General features: G+C 48.6%; 1 protein-coding gene across 5 annotated transcripts; it reads left to right on the forward strand.

Annotated features, from left to right (window-relative positions):
- Positions 1–982: 982 nt before the first annotated feature.
- Positions 983–24,055, forward strand: VPS33A (VPS33A core subunit of CORVET and HOPS complexes; the record flags this gene model as incomplete). 5 transcript variants are annotated; one of them, XM_084253686.1, is made up of 13 exons in its annotated part: positions 983–1,084; positions 2,492–2,557; positions 3,017–3,144; positions 4,293–4,479; positions 12,488–12,613; positions 13,238–13,451; positions 17,026–17,219; positions 19,080–19,206; positions 20,042–20,109; positions 20,736–20,873; positions 22,245–22,382; positions 23,335–23,503; positions 23,874–24,055. In XM_084253686.1, the coding sequence occupies 13 exons, from the start codon at positions 983–985 to the stop codon at positions 24,053–24,055; spliced, it is 1,839 nt and encodes a 612-aa protein (XP_084109812.1). The 5 variants fall into 5 exon arrangements, with proteins under 5 accessions (XP_084109812.1, XP_084109813.1, XP_084109814.1 ...); XM_084253687.1 differs by having other exon boundaries at positions 12,488–12,604; positions 13,277–13,451; positions 20,736–20,877; positions 22,234–22,382; XM_084253688.1 differs by having other exon boundaries at positions 12,488–12,604; positions 13,277–13,451.

The following is a 24,055-nucleotide window of genomic DNA, read 5'->3' on the forward strand; positions in this document are numbered from 1 at the left end:
TAAAAAGGAACACTGTCAGGACAACCTGCCTTGGCAAAACCCCTCCTTCTAAGACTGCCCGCCTATGTCTATGCAGGCAACTCTGACAAAGCTGCCCCATTCAAATGCAGCTTCTCTGCCCGCTTGTGTCTGCGTCTTCCTTTTTTTCTAATACATTTGCCCTTTTGGATAGAACCTTCCCTGCCTGTGTCTGTGAAACAGCTTCATGGTAAGTTCGCCATGTGCTGCTGAAAGGGGAACTTGGCTGAAATTTTTCTCGCATAACCCAAGATCCCCGCTCACTGAACCCCAACATCTCATCAGAACACGGTCAGTGGGACTTGGACTGCACATCGGATGGTGTTTGTGTGAAATACCAGATTGCAGTAAAAATCTGGGACGAGTCAAGCAAGTAACATCACGGTCCCTCGGTCCCTTATTTTGGTAAATCTTAGCCCACAAAGAGCCTGAATTCCTGCAAAGCGGAAGCTCTTTTGATTGCTATGACTTAAAACCTCGCCCTTCAAGCGCCCCGCAAGCCTCATTTCACAGCGAGGACACCTGTGGCCAGGAAGGTTGAGAGTTATTTTAAAAGACAGGTTTATTAGGAAAATGAGCAAAAGGGAGGCCCCTGCAGACTCAAGTGGGCAGGACAGCTGCCACTCCTGTCTTACAAAGGAAAAAAAGTTTGTAGAAAGAAAGATGTGGAGATCTTTTAATCGGAGCCAGGGAGCTCCAGGCGGGGTCTTTGGCCTCAGCCCTCGGCGGGGAGGGCCGGGAACCCGCGGGCCCGCTGGCGCGGAGGGTGCGGCGGCCACGGAACCAGCGGGCGGAGCCGGGCGCGGCCCCGCCGGAAGAGAGCGCTGCGACGCCAGTTGAGCCCGGCTTCCGGGTTGGCGCCCCGCGTCACGTGGACGCGCGCTCACGTGACTCCGTCCCTGGGCCTCGCGCCGGGGCGAGCGGACGCGTTTAGGTTGGGGGCAAAAAGGGGCGGCCGGGCAAGATGGCCGCGCACCTGTCTTACGGGCGAGTGAACCTGAACGTGCTGCGCGAGGCGGTGCGCCGCGAGCTGCGCGAGTTCCTGGACAAGTGCGCGGGGAGCAAGGTGAGGGGCAGTTTGCGGTGACACCCCCGTCCCGGCCTAGTCCGGTCCTGACCGCTTGCACCCCCGGGTACGAGGTCCCCACGAGTTTTCAAAGAGCCGAGCAGGCGGGAGCCGGGAGGTGGGGCGCTTGGGGCACACAGTCCCGGGGCCGCCTGCCGTCTGTGGCAGCAAAAAAGGCCACCGTGACATCCCTTGAGCCTGTGTGTGCCAGATGCTCTTCATCCTCAGAGGGGCAGATCAGGTGCCCCCCCCCGAGACGCCGAGAGGCATGGCGAGATCCCGGCCCACGGATGTAGATGGTCCAGGGCCTGTTCATTACAGTGATCATTCGTGTCGCACTCAAAAGTCTGAAGCACCGACATCTTTCAACTTCACACGGATTCTGAGAGTTCTTATTATTGGAGGGTTTCTCTTAACCTTCCTGAGGTAGAATTGTGTCACCTGTCAACCAGCCCACCATGTGGTCAGAAACTATAGGTCAGGGACTTTTTAGGATTTCTTTTGAGTGGTGGTACCTCTCCCCGTTTCCCTTAGGATTTATCAGTCCCCCTAAGTTACTAGCAGTACAACTCTGAAGAGAAAAAGGAGCACTGGGAAAATTCAGGGATAAGTCTTAGAAAGAATAGAACCCTAAGATATAGAGTGGGTGCCAGCAGCCTGTGAAAGAAGATAAGCAAGTGATCTAGGTGCCCAGTTCAAACTCAAGAAATGATGCTGAACTCTAAAGATCATAGATTGCATCCATTCAAGATGCTGGGTCTAACATTGTCCTATATGGTTTTTTGGAAAATGGTGCCATGGGGGAACAAATGTACAATGGCTCTCTGTAATCCCTCCTACAAATGAATGTTAATCAACAGTTAACTCTAAAAATTTCCACTAAAAAAGGAAAGAAAAAGAAAGGAGTTGGAGGTTAGCAGTGGAAATGTTCATGGGGCCCAGAGCAACTGTCATTTAAGTCTAGGGCTGGAGTCCTGACTCCTTACTCCACAAGTAACACCCACATTCCCCTGTATGATCTTGGACTGTTACTTTAAAACTTTCTTCTGTCAAAATAGGAGATGTGATAGCTGTCTAAGAGATTTTCATTTTAAGAATTGGATTATATGAAACTTACATATGCGATACTAGGTTGATGATTGCCATTGGCAATTTCCTTATGGTTCAGTGTTATCACACCATGACACAGTTACACAGCAAATTGTAGTTCCTCATCTTCATCACTTGCCCTTGATGCTATTTTTCTTTAGACCCATAGGATATGAATGCAATCAAAATCAGTACAAAAAATTTCTTAATTCAGAGTTTGAAGCCAGTATCCCTCCTATGTACACCTTCTGATTTCTGTTGCTATTGTTGAAATGTGTATTATCAGCTGTTAAATGGAAATGTCTCTCCCCTCTGTAGGCGATAGTTTGGGATGAGTACCTCACAGGACCATTTGGCCTGATCGCACAGTATTCTCTACTGAAGGTAAATAAGCTACCCAGGCTTTGTTCAGGGAATAATAATTCTGTACTTCAGCGATAACGGGGTTTTGCAGTTCCTCTTGAGCAATGGCCTTGCAAAACTGTCTGATGTTTATAAACATACTATTAGCGCACATGATAGCATTTTGTATACGCCGGTCCTTTGGCAGGTGATTCTGCATTCATCTCATTCCGGGGGAATTGCTGGCATGTGTCTATGGTAACTCGTTGTGTGAGAGCCTTTTCAATTCTGATGCAGTAGCAGTGGCCTCATACTAAAACTGCCCCATACACACCTGGTGTTGGGGAATCTAAATTGATGCTAAGTTACTAATGTGGATTTATTCGACTGGGAACTTAGGTTGTCTGAGAGTGGTCATGTTACTGGACTGGTGCTGGCAGGAGACCTATATGGGATAGATAAGTTTTAGGGGCTTTGTTAACCTTTTGTGTGTTTCCCTAGGAACATGAAGTGGAAAAAATGTTCACACTTAAAGGAAGTCGTTTGCCAGCAGCTGATGTCAAGAACATTATTTTTTTTGTCAGACCCAGGCTAGAATTGATGGATATAATTGCTGAAAATGTGCTCAGGTATCTCTCAGAGCTTATGGTTGGTCCAAATGCGGTTGGGCTGTCTAAAGGTTTAACGTTCCGAGCTCCTTACTGCAATGCCTTCTCTCCAGGCCTTTTGGAAGGTGGCCTTTGGAAGACGGGGGCAAGAGAATGGGGAATTTGTGAAGATCTTCAAACAGCTTGAAAGGGGGGAGTCGTCATGTAACCCATTCCTTTAGGATAGTTAAAAGTTTAGCCCTGGGCCTCCCCGGTGGCGCAGCGGTTGAGCGCTGGGTTGCGAAGCTGCCTGCAGCCTCTGCAGCCGGTTCGATCCCCGCCTGCTCCCCGGCCACCGGAGGAGGGTCCCACATGGCGAGCAGACCTCTCCTGCCGCCCGCTGCTCCCCTCAGCAGTGTCCCTCAGCAGTGTCCTTCGGTCCTTCTGCCTGCTCTGCTCCCCGCTCTGGCTCTGGTGAATTCTCTCACCCTCCCGCGCTTCTGACTGTACCCAGTGCTTGTATAAAACAAACAAATAATAAATAAATAAGACATGCCTCTAGAAAATTAAAAAAAAAAAAAAAAAAGTTTAGCCCTGCATCAGTAACAGCAGAGAGAAAAGAAAAACCTCTGCTGCTTATTTTTCAGTGTATTGATTATAGTGTGCTGGAATTTTGTAAGCAAAATAAATAAAAGCTGATTCAAATTTAATACAGCTTCAGTCCATAGAGGAAGTGCTCCAGGCGCTGCACTCCTTGGGACGTTGATCGATGTCACCCCTAAAAGCTTAAAAGCATGTTGGGGGTGTCCACTGTCAAGGAAACTAGAGGTGGAGGTGAGCTTTCGTTTTCATAGAGGACTTTGTGTCACTGCATTGATCTAGTTAAAGAACTATTTTCAGATAGACACAGACATCCTGTTTTAGTAAACCCAAAGCTTTTAATGCTTCATAAATGGCTGCAGAGAAACCTAAAAAATGCACCACAAAATACTGACTGCTTTCCTATCAGGGGAAGAAAAAAAGATAGTAACAGAGCTTATTTGGGTCTGGAAGTCGGTATGTTTATCTAACCAGCTTTTATTTAGTGCCTGTTGTGTGCCAGGCAGTGGGCTGGGCTCTGGGAATAAATTGAGCAGTCCATCTGTGGCTTGCAGGACCCCATAACCCAGCAAATGGCCCCTCTTTTGCAGTGAAGATCGACGTGGCCCAGCAAGAGATTTCCACATTTTGTTTGTGCCACGACGGAGCTTGTTGTGCGAACAGCGACTGAAGGACCTGGGCGTTTTGGGATCCTTCATTCACAGAGAGGAGTACAGCCTTGACCTCATTCCATTTGACGGGGACCTCCTGTCCATGGAATCAGAGGGTGCTTTCAAAGTAAGTCTGGCACTTTCTCTTCTAGTGTTAGATGAATTTTTGCCAAATGGATACATGTGATAGTGTCAGTGTTCAAACTTGTGTTTCCGTGGTTACTGGGAAGCTGAAGCTCATCGTGTGGGCTTACTGACGTGTATCGTTTTTCTCTTCAACATGGCTCGTTTATTTCTTTGCCCTTTTTTTTTTTTTTTGATTTTTGAAGAATGCTTTGTGGTAATTAACCACTGTGGGTTACCAAAGTTGCAGGTATCTTCTCCCAGCCTGGTTAGTCTTTATCTTTTAATTTGATGTTATCTTTTTTGTCTTTAGATTTATTTTTATTTACTTATGCATACAAGAACTGGGGTGTGGGCCAGAGGTGCAGGGGGTGAGAGGATTCACCAGAGTGGGAGGCAAAACAGGCACATCATTGCTGAGGGGAGCAGTGGGCGAGACAGGAGAGGTCTTCTGTATCGTGTGGGTCAGCTCCCTGGCAGGGATCGAACTCATGCCACAGTGGCTGGCTGTAGCTGTTAGCTCTGAGACGAAACCCCAGTGCCACCAGGGATGCCCAAACTTGATGAGATATCTTTTAACATGTAGGTCTTTTCCACTATACAGTAGTTAATTTTTAAATCATAGTTTTACTGATAGATAATCACAAACCATAAAATTCACCTCATTACATCAGTGTGCAATTTAGTGGTTTTATTCAGTCATGTAACTATCACCACCATCTAATTCTGGAACATTTTTCTCATCCCCCAATAGACCATGCCCTTTAGGATTCACTCCCTATCCCTCCTCCTAGCCACTGGCTGCCAGCAGTCATTACAGTCTGGGTAGACTTGACCATACTGGGCATTTCCTGGACTCATAGAAAGGGGGTCTTTTGTGTCTGGCCTCTTTCTGAGTGGGATGTTTTTATGACTCACCCATGTCATAGCAGGGTTTGGTGCTTCATTCATTTTTACGGCCAAGTAATATTCCACTGTAGTGCTGCCCCCGTGTTCTGTTTTTTCATTCTATGAGGGACAACTGATGACTTTGCCCTTTGCGACACTCACCATGCTGTGGACATTCATACATGTTTTTGTGTGGATGGATGTTTTCCTTTATCTTGGATGGGCCTACAAGTAGAATTGCTGGGTCATACGGTTAAACTCTAACATTTTGAGGAACTGACTGTTTTCCAAGGCGACTCTACCATTTTATACTCCCACTAGCAGTGTCTGAGGGTTCCAAGCTCACCTCATCATCGACACTTACTATCGTCTGTCTTTTTTAATTTCCCTACTGTCATGACAGTGAAGCATTATCTCATTTTTTTTTTAATAGAGGCATGTTTTATTCATTTATTTGTTTTTGGGTTTTTTTGTTTTGTTTATACATGCACTGGGTACAATCAGAAGCGCGGGAGGGTGAGAGAATTCACCAGAGCCAGAGCAGGGAGCAGAGCAGGCAGAAGGACCGAAGTCCACTGCTGAGGGGAGCAGCGGGCGGCAGGAGAGGTCTGCGCGCCATGTGGGACCCTCCTCTGGTGGCCGGGGAGCAGCCGGGGATCGAACCTGCGCCGCGGAGGCCGCGGGCAGCTTCGCAACCCAGCGCTCAACCACTGTGCCACTGGGGAGGCCCTATCTCATTTGGTTTTGATTTGCGTTTCTGTAATGACTCAGTGCTGTCTATCGTCTTTTCATGAACCTGTTGGCCACCTTTGTCTTCCTCTAAAAATGTCTACTCATATCCATGGCACTTGTTTAAAATTGTGGTTCTTATCTTTCTATCATAAGAGTTGTGAGAATTCTCCAGATATTCTGGATTCAAGTCCCGACCCAGTATATGATTTGCAAGTATTTTCTCCCTTTCTGTGGGTTCTTTGCTCTCCTAGTGCAAGTGGCATCTGTTGTACGAAAGCTTTTCATTTTGATGAGGTGCCATTTACCTTTGCTTTTCTCGTATTGCTTATGCTTTTGGTGTCCAATCTAAGAAATTGCTACCCCTGAGGTCACAAATTTACCCTTATATTTTCTTCAAAAAGACTTATGGTCGCAGTGTCACATTTAAGTCTCTGCCCCATTTTCAGTTCATTTTTATCTGATGTGAGGTAGTCTGACTTCTTTCTTTTGCAGGTGGTTTTTATCTACTTGTTCCAGCATCATCTGCTGAAAGACCCGAGTTTCCTCACTGAGTTGTCTTGATACCCTTGTCCAGAACCTGTTGTCCATAAATATGTGTTTCTAGTGTCTCGATTCTGCCCTGCTGACCAGTGGCTCAGGCCTTCTCGCCGGTCACTGTCTTGGGTACTGTAGCTTTATACTAAGCTTTGAAATTGGGAGATGTGAGGTATTACTTTTTTCTTTCAGTTTGAATCTTCATGAATCCCGAAATAGAAAATTTTTATTTTCTTCCAGAGTTTTGAAGTTTCGCTTCTCATACTCAGGTCTTTAATCTAGTGTGAGGGGAGTGTGTGTGTGGGGGGGGCAGGGGTGGTCAGGGAAGGGGGGTAGTACATGCTGGGAAGTGGGAACGTAGTGTATTTTCCCCGCGTGCCAGCTGTCCCAGCAGTGCCCCCACCCCAGCTCCTTCCTGTGAATGTGCAGACTTTGTTCTCCAGTTCCAATAGGGGTTTTGCAAATGTGATTTTATGTATTTGCTTTATTTGCCATCTTTCTCTTAACGAATATGTATTTTTAAAGAACCAATTTGAAAGCATTTTGCAAAAACCTTGCATAAGGTTCATTTCTTTGCATAAGGAAGGATAGAGAGTGAAAGGTAAAGACTGTCCCCTGCCACTCTCTCCAGACCCCTGTGCTTCTGATGAGTTGGTTATAGGTCAGAGGTTCCCACAGTGACCTCCCACATTCTAGTAACTTGCTAATGGGGCTCACGGAAAACTCAGGGCCACACCTTGTGACATTTACCATTTTATTAAAGGATGTGACAAGGGACAGACAGGTCAGCTTCTGTCCCTGCAAAGTTGGGGTGCATCACATACCCAGTGGGGGTCACTCTCCCAGTGTGGGTATGCTCGCCAGCCTGGGCGCTCTCCAAGTTCCATGCTGTTGGGGTTTATAGAGGCTTCCGCACATGGGTGTGATTGATCATTAACTCCATTTCCAGCCCCTCTCTAGGATGGGGGATGGGGTTGAAGATTGCCAGCTTCTCAGGCCTCCCTGGTGGTGCAAGGGGTTAAGATGCAACCTATGGGGCCTTCCCGGTGGCGCAGCAGTTGAGCGCTGGGTTGCGAAGCTGCCCGCGGCCTCTGCGGCGCTGGTTCGATCCCTGGCTGCTCCCCGGCCACCGGAGGAGGGTCCCACATGGTGCGCAGACCTCTCCTGCTGCCTGCTGCTCCCCTCAGCAGTGTATTTCAGTAGATCCGCCTGTTCTGCTCCCCACTCTGTCTCTGGTGAATCTTCTCACCCCCGCACCTCTGACCTGTACCCCAGTTCTTGTATGCATAAATCTTTAAAACAAAAAAACATTCCAAGCTTCTCTTCCCGGGGACCAGCCCCCACCCAGGATACCTGAATTGAAACAAAAGATGCACCTGGGACTTTCACCGCATAGCCACGTAGAAGGTTCCCGGAACCCTGTGCCAGGACCTGGTGCTGGGACCAATATGTATTTTCTATTAGCTCACAAATGGTGTGGCCGCGTGTAATTAATTTACATCGTGTAATTAATGTGAATCGGTAGCAGCTGAGGAAAGCTTGACAGAACCTACCCAGAGGAGAGATTTCCTTCATTTAACCAATGATTTGCAGAAAAGAACAAAAGTACTTTCCACTGAGAATTTCATGCCCTTGGCTTTATATGTTCCCTTAAGATTCTGCTTAGAAATTAAGGATTTTGCGGGGATGGTAAAGCCAAGAGTTCTACTTAATGTTAAATTCACCCAGGATTTTTTTTTTTAAGATTTTTATTTATTCATTTTTGCGTAGGAGAACTGGGGTGCAGGCCAGAGGTGTGGGGATGGGGGTGAGAGGATTCACCAGAGACAGTGGGGTGCAGAACAGGCGGGTCTACTGAAATGCACTTCTGGGGAGAGCAGCGGGGAGACAGGAGAGGTCTTCTGTGCTATGTGGGTCAGCTCCCAGATTTCTGGTGCAATGTATTTTACTTATTTATGTCATTTTAAACAATGAGCATAACCCAGCATTTCTTAGCATCAGGAGGCATATCTAGAGCTTTCTGTGCTTTGGGGACATGATTATGCTCCTCTCCATCTTGGAGCCCTACAGAATGTGGGAACTAGAGTTTTTCTGCCCAGTTGAGGGCGCGATAACAATGCTGAATACATTGAGACCTTCATTTGTGGAGGGGGAAATCGCCACACTTCACTCGAGCCTAGATTGAGTCAGTCAAGTTAATCACCCCACTGCCAGTTATGTCAGAGCAAAATATTCCAAGCTTAGTATCTGTTATTTTCGATCTTTTTTTTTTTTTTAAAGATTTATTTCTTTATTTATTTAAGCACTGGGTACAGTCAGAAGCACGGGAGGGTGAGAGAATTCACCAGAACCAGAGTGGAGAGCAGAACAGGCAGACACTGAGGGGAGCAGTGGGTGGCAGGAGAGGTCTGAGCGACATGTGGGACCCTCGCCCGGCAACCGGGGATTGAACCTGTGCTGCAGAGGCTGCAGGCAGCTTCGCAACCCAGAGTTCAACCGCTGCGCCACCAGGGAGGCCCTATTTTCGATCTTTTTTAAAAGACAAATTACAGAAGGGTGATTTCTGTAGTAATCCAACTTTTAAAATCAAAATATAAATTTTGGGGGTGTAAAGGTCAAGAACAGGACACAGTGCAGGTTTTCTGATCCCATGCAGACCAGGTAAAGGAGGAGTCAGAGTCCTCAGTGGTTTTGCAGGTTTTTATTGGGGTTCAGCAGGTACGTGGCATGCTGGGGGGCTGGGGGCTGGGCTCCCAGCCCCGAGCAAATCTTCACTCTATCTGGGCTCTCTGCTTCTGCTTCGGGCTTCTCTTTCGGCTTCTTCTAGCGTCCCCGTGACACTGCCCTTAAAAGCACGGTCTTAGCACAGGTGGACCCACTTCAGGTGCCCGCCATCAGGCATGCATTCAGGATCAAGGGTTCCCTCATCTATCCTGATGGTGGAAGGGCAGAAAAGCCTGATTTTTAGCCTTACCCTACAGTCCACCCCCTCAGGGTTTTCTGCCATATAATCCACACATACACAACTTTGTTTCTTAGCAAACACAAACAATGCAGCCATGGCCCACAAAAGCAAATACATCGCAATATAACAAAATACAACAGAACACAAATAAGTCCAGGCAGGGCCCCAACCTAGTGCAAAAGACAATTATTGGTACCAGCAGATGAGCCACCACATCTGCTGCCGAAGGCACTGCTCATACAAGGGAGGGGAACCACTCACAGCATCTACTATATCACACCAGAAGCCATCAGGCTTTCTGGCTGTAGTCTCGGCTACAAGCCACATACCGCATCCACCCACAGGATGCACTTGCTCTGGGATTGGCGATTCTATTCTGTTGGGGGTAATCGCCAACCCTCAGGGTTTCTGTCTGCAGTCGCTCCAACACTCGGCCTTCATAGCCACCCATGCGACTCGCAGACCCCTGCATTCAGGCCAACCCACTGCACAAGCACATGGGTCGGGGATCCAAACTCTACATTCGGCTTGGGCTCCACCCCAAGCCACGTTCCCCACCCGTCCCCCAAGGACAGGTTCCTCAGCTCCTCACCCTCCCTCGACAACGAGCAGGGCATCTCCCACAGGTGATTTTATGAGACTCACAGGTCTTTAGCATACTTAGGCTGCTTAACAGCTGCTCAGGGCTTCCCAAACTTAGCATCAGCACCAGCTTTTGCCTTCTCAGTTGGCTTTTCTCCTCTGCCTGGCTGCTGGGCATACACAGGCTGCTTTTGGCCACCAAGGCCTACTGGCCACCCCCAGATTCTCAAAAAAAAAAAAACATAACCTGCCAAGGTCCTCCACCTTCTGGCGGGATTGTCAGTCCAAGTCCATCAGTCCAAGTCCATTAGTCAAAGTCCATTGGCCTCTCCCTGCATTAGCACTGGCAAGCTCCGAATTGTGGTCCTCTCTTCCGACGATTCTTGCTGACTCAGGGGTCATTGGCTGGTCCTCTCGGTTGTCTCCTCCTCCAGCTGAGGTCTCGTCCCGCATCTCCCGGACGGTGTCCACCTTCTGTGCCGCCATGGCGCCTCCAGCGTCGTCACAGGCAAACACTGTTACTCCTTAGTCCCTCTAAGTCTTCGGAAGGCTCCAATACCCGTCTGCATGGATCATCTTGCCAACTTACGCCAATTGTAAAGGTCAGGAACAGGACACAGTGCAGGTTTTCTGATCCCATGCAGACCGGGTAAAGGAGGAGTCAGAGTCCTCAGTGGTTTTGCAGGTTTTTATTGGGGTTCAGCGGGTACGTGGCAGGCAGGGGGGCTGGGAGGCTGGCAGTCCTCCCAGCCCCCAGCAAATCTTCACTCTATCTGGGCTCTCTGGCGTTCTCTGCTTCTGCTTTGGGCTTCTTCTCTTTCAGCTTCTTCTGGCGTCCCCGTGACACCGCCCTTAAAAGCACAGTCTTAGCACAGGTGTAACCACTCCAGGTACCCGCCATCAGGCATGCATTCAGGATCAAGGGTTCCCTCATCTATCCTGATGGCGGGAGGGCAGAAAAGCCTGATTTTTAGCCTTACCCTACAGGGGAGCTTGGAGTTCTAAGTAGTTTTGCCACAAAGTGTGTCTTAATTTTGAGCTGTTCTCAGTGAGATGTTAAAACCATCTGAAAGTCCTTTCAGTAATGACCAAACACTCCTTGCAGTATCTTTCTGGAAACAGCTCTCCTTCCTCCCTGCCCCACCACTAATGAAAAAAACAGCCAAACTGTTCTAGATAGTAAAAGCTGACATGTATTAAGCACTTACCGCTGGGATTAATTGTTTCACTTGTGTCTCCTTGACCCCTCGGCTGTAGAACATACTCCCTCCTGCAGGCGAGGCCACCAGCACTGGGAGGCCGTCTGCGGCCCGGGCCCAGTGGCCCAGGTCGAGGCACTGCTGTCTGAGCCTGAGCTTTCACTGATATGGCCCCTCATTTCCCAGCTGGCTCTGTGGTGCAGGGGTTGTTTTGTTTCTTTTGCCCTTTTTCAATGCAAAAGAAGTATAATTTTGTCTGTTTTACAAAACGTCTTACATATTTTATCAAGTATAAACTATATTTTCCAAAATGAGTTCATACTGTGAAGATTGTTCAGCAACCCCTTTCATTTCTCAAGTGTAATGACCTTATTGGCCATCAGTGTATAAGGAAATACACTCACCTCAGTAAAAACTGCAAAATGGGGACCTCCCTGGTGGCGCAGGGGTTAAAATCTCAGCACTGTCAAGCTATTGCCATTCACTGCAGCCTGAGTTCAATCCTCGGCCGGGATGCTGACCCACATGGCACAGCAGACCTCTCCTGTTTCGCCCGCTGCTTCCCTCAGCAGTGTATTTCAGTGGATCCGCCTGTTCTGCTCCCCACTTTGTCTCTGGTGAATCCTCTCATCTCTCACACCTCTAGCCTGCACCCCAGCTCTTATATGCATAAATAAAAATTAAAATAAATCTTAAAAACTGCAAGTGTGCTGTCAGGCGGTCATCTGGGACTTTGGGGGTCAGAGAAAAGGTGGGTGTACGGGTGTTAGCCCATAAATGCCCCTCCACCAGTGGACACATCACAGTGAGTGAGAGAACCCACCTACCTGTGAGACGTTTTTAATCAGAGGTTCACTCTAGAACTGATTGCCTAAAAGCTAGAAAGCTGGAGGGCTGGGCACTTCCTTCCAGAAGGCTCAGCCCCATGAGAATTGCTTCCACCTCGTGGCCTGGATGGATGGACAGCAACTTTGTAAAATGAACTTGAGTCCAGGTTCCCTGGCAAAGTGGGAAATGCTTGGAAACCATCCTGCCTGCTGCCAAGTCCCAGTGCTGGACTGGCGGACACTGGGCCGCCCGTGCCTAGACACTGACCCCCTCCTTCCTCGCAGGAGTGCTACTTGGACAGTGACCAGACGAGCCTCTACCACGCGGCCAAGGGGCTGATGACCCTGCAAGCTCTGTACGGGACGATCCCCCAGATCTTTGGGAAAGGAGAGTGCGCCAGGGTGAGAGATGTGGAGGCCCCCGGTGGTGGGGGGACCCTGGGGCCTTAGGGGCGGAGGAGTAGGAAGCTATTTATGGCCCGTCTTCCTTTATGAAATGTGTGCTTGTGAACGTGCCTGCTTGCTGGAATGCACCTGTGCCCCACGTCTGCGTACACCGTGTCTTGTGCACCTGCCTAGGGCTACAAAAGAAACAAGCCCATTGCGCTGCTTCCAGCAAAGCCAAGCGCAGTGACGCTCTGCCTCTCCTTTCAGCCTCTTGCAGTGAACATGTCCCCTTAGCCAACCCTCTGGGCCAGTGACTACCTCGGGCCACCATGTTGGCATTTCTGTTCTTCTCGTTGGTGATTTTGTGGTTTGCAAAGACCCCGGAGTGCAGAGCTAAAGCACCAGCTGGTGCTCCTGATGCACGTGGGCCGTGCCGGCTCCCCAGCCCTGTCCCGCTTGCCCCGGGGAGCAGCGGTTCGGTGTTTGCTCTTCACTGCGCACGCAGCCCCGGCAGAGCTGCCGAGAGGCAAGGCTGGGTGAGAGCGGCTGCCCGAGTCTTGGCAGTCCTGCGTGCCCGTGGTATTTTGCCTTTTACTTTTTTGATGAATCGTCTTTCTGTTTTTAGCTGAATTTTAAAATCTGCTAATTCGAAGGAGGGCCCCTCCTGACCCACTGTTTTGTTTCCAGCAAGTGGCCAATATGATGGTCAGGATGAAGAGGGAGTTTACAGGAAGCCAGAATTCAATTTTCCCTGTTTTTGATAACCTGTTGTTGCTCGATCGAAATGTGGATTTATTGACGCCTCTGGCCACCCAGCTCACCTACGAGGGGCTCATCGATGAAATTTATGGCATTCAGAACAGTGAGTAAACTCACATCCACCTTTACCGGGAGGGGGTCCGAGAAACATATCCTTTCAGCTGGTGCTTCCTTTTCATGTAACTCAGAGTATTTGAAAAACCAAAATACTGACTCTCAGGTGCCAGAACAAAGCCCTGTCTGAGCAAACTGCTGTGCTTGGTCACACGAGGGCTGGTCAGGGGTTCAGGTCACAGGGCTGACCCTGCGAGGAGAGGCCAAGGGTTAGCGAGCAGATACTCCCAGCTGCGGTTCAGGAAACTTCCAAAGAGGTGGTATCTACGTGGAGGTGGGGTGCTGGCGGGAAGGTCAGAGGTCATGAACATGTCTGGTTTGGTTTGGCCCCCATGGTGTGTGTTTTCTGTCAGCATTTGAAATTTGAGATAATCATCCTGATTTATGCCCCATCTTTTAAAATACCTGAATCAAGACAACCCAAGCCCACATTCACACCCAGCAGCTTGCATCTGGGGGAGACCTGTCTCCCCTCTAAGGGGCCCCTTTCCAGCTCAGCACAGGCCCCGCCACTCCTCTGCCCGCTCCAGGCCTCCTTCCCTCCTTCGTATCGGTTTCTGGCCTCTTTGCTGTCCCGAGTTACGTCACAGGGAGCAGGGAACATGTGAGGGAAGCGACATTAAGAAGGGTGCGCCTGAAATCCAGAGAGATGGGGAACAGGTGGCCAGCAGGGCAGGGGAAGAGGGACGAGAGCGCCTGCTCGTTGGGTACTGGGGTTCCTCTGGAATGAAAAATTCTGGAAGCAGATACTGGCTGTGATTGTACCAGGGTCTGTATCTACTAAATGCTCCTGACTTGTTCACTGTAAAATGGTTGATGTGGTAAATTTTATGTTATGTGTATTTTACCACAAGAATGAATGAGTGAGGGCCTCCCCTGATGGCGCAGGTGGTTGAGCGCAGCACTGTGAAGCTGTCCGCAGCCTCTGCAGTGTGGGTTTGATCCATCCTGGCCGGCGAGAATTCCCCATGGCGCGGCAGACCTCTCCTGTCTTGCCCGCTGCTCCCCTCAGCAGTGTATTTCATCAGTCTACTTGTTCCCTGCTCTGTCTCTGGTGGATCCTCTCACCCTCCTGCGCATCTGGCCTGTACCCCAGTTCTTGTATGCATGAATAAATAAATAAAAAAAAAAGAATGAATGAATGAGTGAATGAATGAATAACTCAGGGGAAGTGGACAGCCAGGCAAATACAGACAGTCATGAAGAGCTTTTTCCACAAAACAGACTCTTCATGGTCTTTAAATATGAGATTATGCAGACTATTATGTTTTTATTATTTGTTCCAAAAGATGGCTTTTTTAAATACTTTTTTAAAAACTCCATTTTCATTGAAGAGGAACTCATTTCAAGAGAATGCTGTGCTCCAGGTAGTGGTGGGGAAAAGGCTGCCCTCCTGGTGCTTCCTTCCGGGAAACTCTGGGGGGTGGGGGTTCGAGGGAGCTCTGAGGTTACCCAGGGAGGTGATCTGTGAGTTGACCTGGGGTAGGTGTGTAAGACAGTGAGAGGTGGGGCTCCTTTGAGAAAACAAGGAATTTGTGTAAACTCACAGCCTTTTTGTAACAAGTATTTTCATAGATCAAACATGAATTAAGAGAAAATGGGAAAATAAAGAAGGAAAACGTAGATCCACCACGATCCCTCGAACCTTACCCTGCTCCGAATGGCCCAGGCCTTCCAGCGGCCAATATTACTATTTTGGGGGGTTGCCTTGTGATCTTTCTCTGTGCAGTTATTTTTGGTGACAAACAATAGAATCAGCTTGTGCAGATTGTTTTGATCCTTTTTTTTTTTTTTTTTTTGACTCCGCGAGCGTTTTCCCAGCTCTGCATAATTCTAACCGCATTCTGAAACGCTGCAGTCCATACCGCACTGTTTGCAGGGTCACTCCCCTGATATTGGGCATTTGATGTTGTTTGGGGGTTTTATGATTAGGAAAGCATTTTCTTTCATATATCCATGTTACCGTTCTCCACATTCTCTAATGCAGGGTTTTGGGGTCACTGCTTTGCTAAAGGGTGACACCAGCTCCCGTGTAGTTCATGAGGCCGTGGGGGGTGGGGGTGCCAGGAAGGGTGACTGCACTGGCCTTAGGAGCAGAGGTGTAAAGGGTGGGTTAAGGCCACTTGGGAATTATTGGGCCCAGGGCTAAGGAATTTGGAAGCTTATTCTAGGAAGGGCTGCAAGTGCTGTAAAAAGCCTGAAGGGATTATGATAGACTTTCACAAGTCACACAGTGCCTTTGGGGTCTCCTCACCTCTGCCATTGTAATGTGAAAGCAGCCATGGACAACTCAGAAAGAGACTGGGCCGTGTGTCAGTAAAACTTTATTCACAAAAACTGGGAGTGAGCTAAAATTGGAAGCAGGCAGTGGCTTTGAGGCCATTTTGGACATCAGACTACAGTAAGATAGATTTATATCATGACCCCCAGGACATATATATACATGCATGTGTATTTGTGGGTAAAACTGGGACCAAAGTTTCTTTTTTTTTTTTTTTTAAAGATTGATTTATTTATGTATACAAGTGCTGGGGTATAGGCCAGAGATGCGGTGGGGGGTGTGTGTGTGTGTGAGGGGATTCACCAGAGACAGAGCAGGGAGCAGAACAGGCAGATTGAGTGAAATACACTAAATACACTGCTGAGGGGAGCAGCAGACGAGATAGGAGAGGTATGCCACCCCATGTGGTTTGCTCCCTGGCCAGCTGGGTCTTGAACTCGTGCTGCAGAGGCTGCAGATTGCTTCATAGTGTGGTGCTTAACCCCTTGCACCACCAGGGAAGCCCTGGGACCAAAGTTTCCTTTGGGGAAAAAAAACAAAAACAACTTTACCTCCTTCCTGTCATATGTTCTGGCATTTTCCATTCTGTTGTATTCTGTCTTAGTTGTTTTTGTTTAATGCTAGTTGCAACCAACCCACTAAACTGCATACTCCATTAATGATGTGACCTACAGTCTGGACAACTAAGTACACAGAGGGCAGGGGATCCCTGTTAATGTTTTTGAGTGAAGTGACCCAATCACTGAATAAGTATGGGAACTGGACATGGCTGTAGTGACTTAGATAGGACCCCAGGGACATTAGGACCAGGATATTAATAGTTAAGAATCACTGGGCCTCTCTGGTGGTGCAGGGGTTAAAGTCTCAACACTGTCAGCTGTCGCCAGCCACTTGGACGAGGCTTCCTTCCCTGGCCAGGGAGCTGACCCCCATGGCGCAGCAGACGACTCCTATCTCGCCTGCTGCTCCCCTCAGCAGTGTATCTCAGTAGGTTTGCCTGTTCTACTCCCCACTCTGTCTCTGGTGAGTCCTCTTACCCACTGTGCCTCTGTCCTGTGCCCCAGTTCTTGTATGCATGAATGGATAAAATAAATCTTAAAAAAAAAGAAAAAAAGAATCACCACTCCCTGTTCTTTGATCATGGAAAAATCAAGACTTGGGTGGGCTGTCTGCCCTTTGTCTTCCGCTCTCCCATGAGGTGGAAAGTGCTGTCTGTGCCTGGCCACTGACTCGCTCCGCCATCAGATGCAGCAGGCGCTCCCTCCCTTCTGTTGCCATTCAGGTTATGTGAAGTTACCTCCCGAGAAGTTTGCACCTAAGAAGCAGGGCGAAGGGGGTAAGGATCTTCCCACAGAAGCCAAGAAGCTTCAGCTGAATTCCGCAGAGGAGCTCTACGCTGAGATTCGGGATAAAAACTTCAATGCGGTGGGCTCGGTGCTCAGCAAGAAGGCAAAAGTGATCTCTGCAGCCTTCGAGGTGAGCGTCTTGGTTATCTGCCCGCCGCCCCACCTGGGCTAGATTGTTCGCAGCGCGAGCAGAGCAAGAGCCTTGCCAGGCCATGAACTGGGCTTCGGAGTTTGCCGCTCTCTGATCCCAGGAAACTGCAGGTTCAGCTCTTGGGGACCCCAGGGTTTCTTTTTACCTTTTCCCCAGGCCTGTGAGAAAAGGGGTTCTGTTAAGTTCTTATCCCCCCCCTTTTTGGGAGGGGATACTGCTTGCAGTTTGCAAGCTTTTATCATAAACATTTGTTTTCCCTTTTAAGTTATTTTCTGCTTCATTTAAGAGAGACCAGCTGCGCTATAAATAGTAAAGACCTGCTGGAATGGGGCGGCACTTGCGTGCAAGCTCCAAGTGCAGCCAGTAGGCCGCTGGCGGGGGGGCCCCCAGAGAGGGCTGGTGATAATGAGAGTGAGGTCCCTGCAGCCCAGAGCATTCAAGTCCGCGGCTTCATCATCACTTTCCTGCCTCCTCTTGCCCGGGCACTGGCTTGTGTTTGGTTAAGCTCATCTTTGAAACATGGAATTCAGTAAAATGACAAACTCTGAATATTTAGCCTTTGGAAACAGATTGAGAGAATTTCTGGAAACTGCTCTTTCGCTGAGGATGTATGTCCAGGTTTTCTCTTTCTCAGGGCTGCATGGATTGAGTTCCGTATTTCTGGAGTTAGTTTTGGTCTAAATGATCAAATGTTGCAAAGGAAAGTTTCTGATCACTAAGCAGAGTTCCCTTCACTCGGGGTTCAGTGGAGAACAAGAGATTTTTTGTATTAGAGAGAAAATATGGCCCTGTTTATGTTCCCTTCTTACATAATGTTTTCTTGTTAGTCTTTTACTCAGAAAATTGGATTTTCTTAATGCTGACCCTGCAGACACTCCGTGCCCCGGGATGCTGGTCACAGTGTGAGCTGGTGCCCAGGAGGAGAGGGCTGCTGTGGCGTGACCAGCCCCTGGTCTGCTTTTCTGCTGTGTTGAAGCTGGGTGTGGCCCGACTCACTTGTAGTCTGTCTTTCTAGTGCATTAATTTAAATTAAACATCCTCTGAGCAGTACATAGAACAGAGCACTTAAAGTATCTTAGGAACAGATAAAACTAAGTCAAAACAAGCCGCAGAAATCAGACTGCAGAACTAAGACCCGTGGGGGCTGGGGAGTGAGGAGGAGGGGACCCAGTGGACTAGGTAAGGATTGTGGGGGTTTGGGTGGTGGGCATGCTGTGGTAACAAAGAGGGAGCACCTACACCCCTCATGGATAAGACAGGGTTATAAACTGATGTTTCTGCAATAAAAATAAACAATTAAAAAGTTGCTCCATGGATAAAAAATTACACAAACAACAAAATTAAACAATTCCTCCATGGAATACTAGTCAGTTGTTTAAAAAACGATCAACTAGTGCCTTTGGGGACAAAGTAGATGGGCCTCAGTGATGGTGCTCAGTGAAGTCAGGAAGGGAAAGGCAGATGTGAGCGTTTCACTTATCTGTGGAATATAAATAACCAAAAAAACCATGACTGGCAAAGCTCAGCTAAAGCAGATCTTAGACTAGTGAAAAGAAAACTGTTTACCGGAAGTAATGGGCGGTGGGGGGACAGCGGAAGGAAGGGCATTGGCATGAGGGGTTGTGGGGGGAGAGTGGGGCTTATGCACCGATGGAGGCGGGAAGGTGTAACCCCAGAGTCAGGGACACGGGGAAAGCGCTGACACATTTATAATAAGCAAAAATGAGAATCGGTAAGTTAAATAAAAATTCTTCGGGGCTTGTCCTCTGCACACTGTCTATCAAAAAATACCCGAAAGATCCCCTCTCCCAGCTGAGAGGCTCTGGGCTCTCGTTTCAGGAAAGGCACAACGCCAAGACGGTCGGGGAGATCAAGCAGTTCGTTTCCCAGTTACCCCACATGCAGGCAGCCAGGGGCTCCCTGGCAAACCACACCTCCATCGCAGAGCTGATCAGGGACGTGACCGGTGAGTACCTCAGGCCTGCCGTCCGCGCTCCCCTGGGCTCGCCTTCCCTGCACCAGCGGCTGCTGGGGAAAATGTGCTCTTGTTGAGAGTTTATGGTCTGGATGTTAACTAAGCGCGTGTCTGTGCAGTGAAATGTTTCCTTTGTACTTAACTCATTTACCCCCCTCACTGTTAAAATACTGCAAACACCCGATAAGGTATTTGGAATATCAATGAGGGGAAAACATTCTTCCATTAAGTTTTCACCATTGAAGGAGGAGGGTGATTATTTCAGTCTGGTTTCCCCCTGTTAAGAGTTATTTAATCAGGGTGATGGGATATTTCTGTTTCTGTTTTTCCCTTGAAAACTTTGTGCAGAATTGGCATAGAGCGTTCATGGAGTATTTTGAAAGAGCTCAGAAATTGTATATTAAACCAAAGACAAGCTTACTCATTAAAACCCAGGTGAGAGGTTGGTGCCAGTGTCAGGAAGGATACTTTGATTTTCAGGTAAGCATTGCTAGAAAAGTCCATCCCTGGTTTTCATGTTAATAGACTGGGAAGTCCGTGAGAACTGGTTGATAAGGATGACGTATCCTTGGAAATCAGTTTTCATTGATTCTTGAGGTCTGTGTTGGCGTCCTTAGGGGAGCCAAGGCGTGCAGTAGCCAGCTGTGTCTCGATGTATTTTAGGGGCACAGGGGCATATGGGGTTTCCCATTGTTCTCAGAAAAGAATTTTAAGCACCTGGAATGAACACTGGCTTTTTTCATAGTTGTGCTCTGAAGGTGAAAACACTCAAGTAGATGAGCATTTATTTTGTTTCTAAGTTGCCACTGTGCTCGTTACATTTTAGCTTCTGAAGACTTCTTTGATAAATTAACAGTGGAGCAGGAGTTTATGACTGGTGTGGACACAGAGAAGGTATGTGAACATGAAACTCTCCTAACAGGTAACTGACAGTTTCGCAAACATCGTAAGATTATAGCTAGAAAAGCAGTTGATTTGATTCCCAGGCCTTTCCTCACTGTCCTTAATGCAAAATGTGAAAGTGCAGGTTTTATCAAGTAACATATTGGGACATTCCCCTGTGCAGGGCACCCAGGAGAGGAGGAGGAATACAGCCCCTGAAGTTAAAGATCTTTAAGTGTTGCCATAGATAAAGTAGAATATTTGCCCTCTGAGGAAATAAGTCATATAATTCCTTTAAAATAGCCATCTCCACTAATAAATTTCACATTATTCAATTTATGGAAATTCCCATCTCCTAAAAAACTTCCAGTTACTTTACACTGAGAAATGACTGTGGCTGCTGATGTAGACTGGGCCACACGGGCCCCAGACATGAGGCAGCCCGGGAGGCTGCCACAGAGGCAGGTGTGTTCAGACAGGCCCTTGGCCTCTGCTCCTCAGCACTCGGTGCCTGTCGGGTGGGACAGGATCCTCCGGAGAGGGGCTAAAGAATGAGGGAAGAATAGAAGGAGCCGTTCACCCTCACATCTCCTCCATGCAGCCCCCAAGCCAGTGTGATGGTTCTGCTCTGTTTCTAGGTCAACGGTTACATTGAGGACTGCATTGCCCAGAAGCACCCGCTGATCAAGGTGCTGAGACTCGTTTGCCTGCAGTCCGTGTGCAACAGCGGACTCAAACAGAAGGTTTTGGATTATTACAAAAGGGAAATTCTCCAGGTCCGTGAATCTTTACTCATTTGCCAGGAGAGAAAACATCTTTGAAAAAAAAAATTTCCAAAGCTGCTATTTTGGAATTTTGCTTCTTTGCACTGTGATTTAGATATTTTCACCCCTGGAGCGCTTGTCCTGGGCGCGGGCTGGTGTTGACTGTGTGTGCGTGATGGAGCTTCTTGAGCATTCACTGCTCGCCAGGCTCTGTTGGCAGAGCTTTATGAGAGTTCATTTGTTTAATCCTTCCGTGAGTTAGACATGCTTATCTTCCCCCTTTTTTTTTTTTTCTTTTTTGGTGAGAAGCTGAGCCTTGCTTGTGTGACTTGCCCAAGGTCACTATGCTAGGAAGTGGCAGAGCCAGCCCCAAACCAGGCTCCTGGATCCGGGTCCAGGCCCAGACAGTGCTGCTGGCGGAAGGGAACTCTTCACAGACTCACAGTTCCCCAGCCCACTTCCTTCAGTTAAGGCTGTGTTACTTTATGATAGTGCAAAACCCACTGTTATTTAAAAAATTCTCTCCTCTGCTTGAAACGCCTCAGGCAGTATTTGCTGTTAACAGTCACAGTTAAGTACATTATTGTTAAAACAAAATGCTCACTACATGTTATTTTTGTGTCTTTTAATCACACACATAACAATTCTCATCCCCGATCCCCCCTACGCCCCTTCCCAGAGGACCAATGTCAGTGGTTTGATCGGCCTCCTTCGAGACTCTGACGATTATAAGCAGAGTGTTTGCATACATGGACTTTGGGGCAAGACTGACTGTATCCAGGGCGCAGCCCTGTTATTCCTTAGCTGTGTGACCTTGGGCAAGTTATGTCAGCTTCTCTGTAGAATGGAGAGTATAACCTTGGGGGGTTAGTATAAAGATGACTGGGTTACGGTACATAGAACAAATACAGTGCTCCCCCCCACCTTGTGGAAACTATGACTTGTGTTGGCCATTGTTATGTTCTACATTTAAAAAATAGAAGTAAAATCCTACTGTAGCTAGTATTCTGTTAGTACATTTTTGCCCTTGGGAATATATTCAGAAGATATTTTTATCAGGATATATAGGTCTGCCACATTCTTTTTCTTCAATAGCTAAGTGTACCCCATATATAAAAATAAACTCATTTGATGCCTATTTATGTTGGGTCCATAAATCCTGACTTTAAAGGAAACATTTTGAATCTTGCTCTGCAGCCACCAGCAGGGTAACTGACGGCGAGCGCTGTGGAGGCCTTTCTCCACCTGCCCTGCCTGTTGCCCGCACTTGGGTCACGTGCCCCGAAGAACAGAGCAGTTAATTTACTGGAAGTGCTTTTTTTTTGAAAGTCACAGATATCCTTTTCCTGAGCTGACATCAAGGCCCAATGACCTCTCTTGCAGACGTATGGCTATGAGCACATCCTGACGTTGCACAACCTGGAGAAGGCTGGCCTCCTGAGGCCACAGACAGGGGGAAGGAACAACTACCCCACAATCCGGAAAACCTTACGCCTCTGGATGGACGATGTCAATGAACAAGTAAGACACACCCCAGCACCTCCAGCCTGCTTAGCTGCTGGCCAGAGGCTTACTGCCTGGTCTGAAAGCTGCTTTCTTTTTTTTTTTTTTTTTTATAGAGGCATGCTTTATTTATTTGTTTGCTTGTTTTTGTTTATACAAGCACTGGGTACAGTCAGAAGTGCGGGAGGGAGGGTGAGAGAATTCACCAGAGCCAGAGCGGGGAGCAGAGCAGGCAGAAGGACCGAAGTACACTGCTGAGGGGAGCAGCGGGCGGCAGGAGAGGTCTGCGCGCCATGTGGGAGCCTCCTCCTGTGGCCAGGGAGCAGCCGGGGATTGAACCGGCGCCGCAGAGGCCGCGCGCAGTTTCGCAACCCAGCGCTCAACCGCTGCGCCACCGGGGAGGCCCTGAAAGCTGCTTTCTAGTGTTTTTTTAAAAAGTAGTGCCCTCATGAGCGAGGCCTCCAGAGCCCTGGGGAGGCAGAAGGGCTCTCACTGGAAGTTTGAGGAGAGTTTGATAATGATGCAGGCGGGGTAGGGTCCCTCGAGCGGCCCTTGCCAGCCTGGGCTTAAGGACAAGGAGGGAGCGCTGTTCCAGAAACCTGTTCCAGGACTTGGAGAAGAGCTGTCTGGAGAGGCCTCTGGTTGAGGGACCTAACCGCCTCCCACCTGTTCCATGGAGAGAGGATGGTGGCCAGGGCAGTGCGAACCCTGAGCACACACTGCTGCCCTCTCTGCAGAGTGGTGCCTCCACCGGCCAAACCCCAAATTCACTCCTGGCAAAGTCACAGAAACTGCAGGAAGTGGAGAAGGGATAAGGGGGTGCTGTGTGCACAGTATCTTTGTGTTTGGACCGTTCTCCTCTGGAGAGAAGCATACAGCACTGCCAGCAGGGCTGGAGCAAATGGATGGTTCTGGATCACCCAAAAGGCCTGTTAGGTGGTTCTAAGGCATCTTTTCCTTCATTGAACAGAATCCCACGGACATCTCCTATGTGTACAGTGGCTACGCCCCACTCAGTGTGCGGCTGGCCCAGCTGCTCTCCCGGCCCGGCTGGCGGAGCATCGAGGAAGTTCTGCGCATCCTTCCAGGGCCCCACTTCGAGGAGCGGCAGCCGCTGCCCACGGGGCTGCAGAAGAAACGTAGGTCCACAGCCACGCAACATGGTGGTGCCAATGGGTGGCGCTGGCGTCTTAGGCAGTTGCTTTGTAAACACAGTTGTCAAGTAGTAGGCATCAGAGTCCACGTTAGCTGCTGTCTTAAGCTAGAGCCATGGTGCCCTTGGGAGTAGCAGCTTTTGGCCTCTCAGTTGAGGATCTCAGTAGTTAGAAAAAACATTGAGGTCAAAATTGTGTCCTGAGTGTTAGATGTGCTGTCTGGACCAAGACACATTCGACTTCCTCCCAAGACACAGTAAGCTTCCCCTCTCCGCCCCATAACGCAGTTTTTTAAGGGGTGGGGAAAAAAGCATCAATCATAAGAATTCTTAAGTCTGAACTGTTTACATTTTAGGGCAACCGGGAGAAAACAGAGTCACACTGATATTTTTCCTCGGGGGTGTCACCTTTGCTGAAATTGCCGCTCTGCGATTTCTCTCCCAGCTGGAAGACGGAGGCACAGAGTATGTGATCGCCACCACTAAACTGATGAATGGGGCCAGCTGGATCGAGTCTCTAATGGAAAAACCTTTCTAG

Source organism: Talpa europaea, assembly GCF_964194135.1.
Source record: "Talpa europaea genome assembly, chromosome: 14".
Classification (NCBI taxonomy): Eukaryota; Metazoa; Chordata; class Mammalia; order Eulipotyphla; family Talpidae; genus Talpa; species Talpa europaea.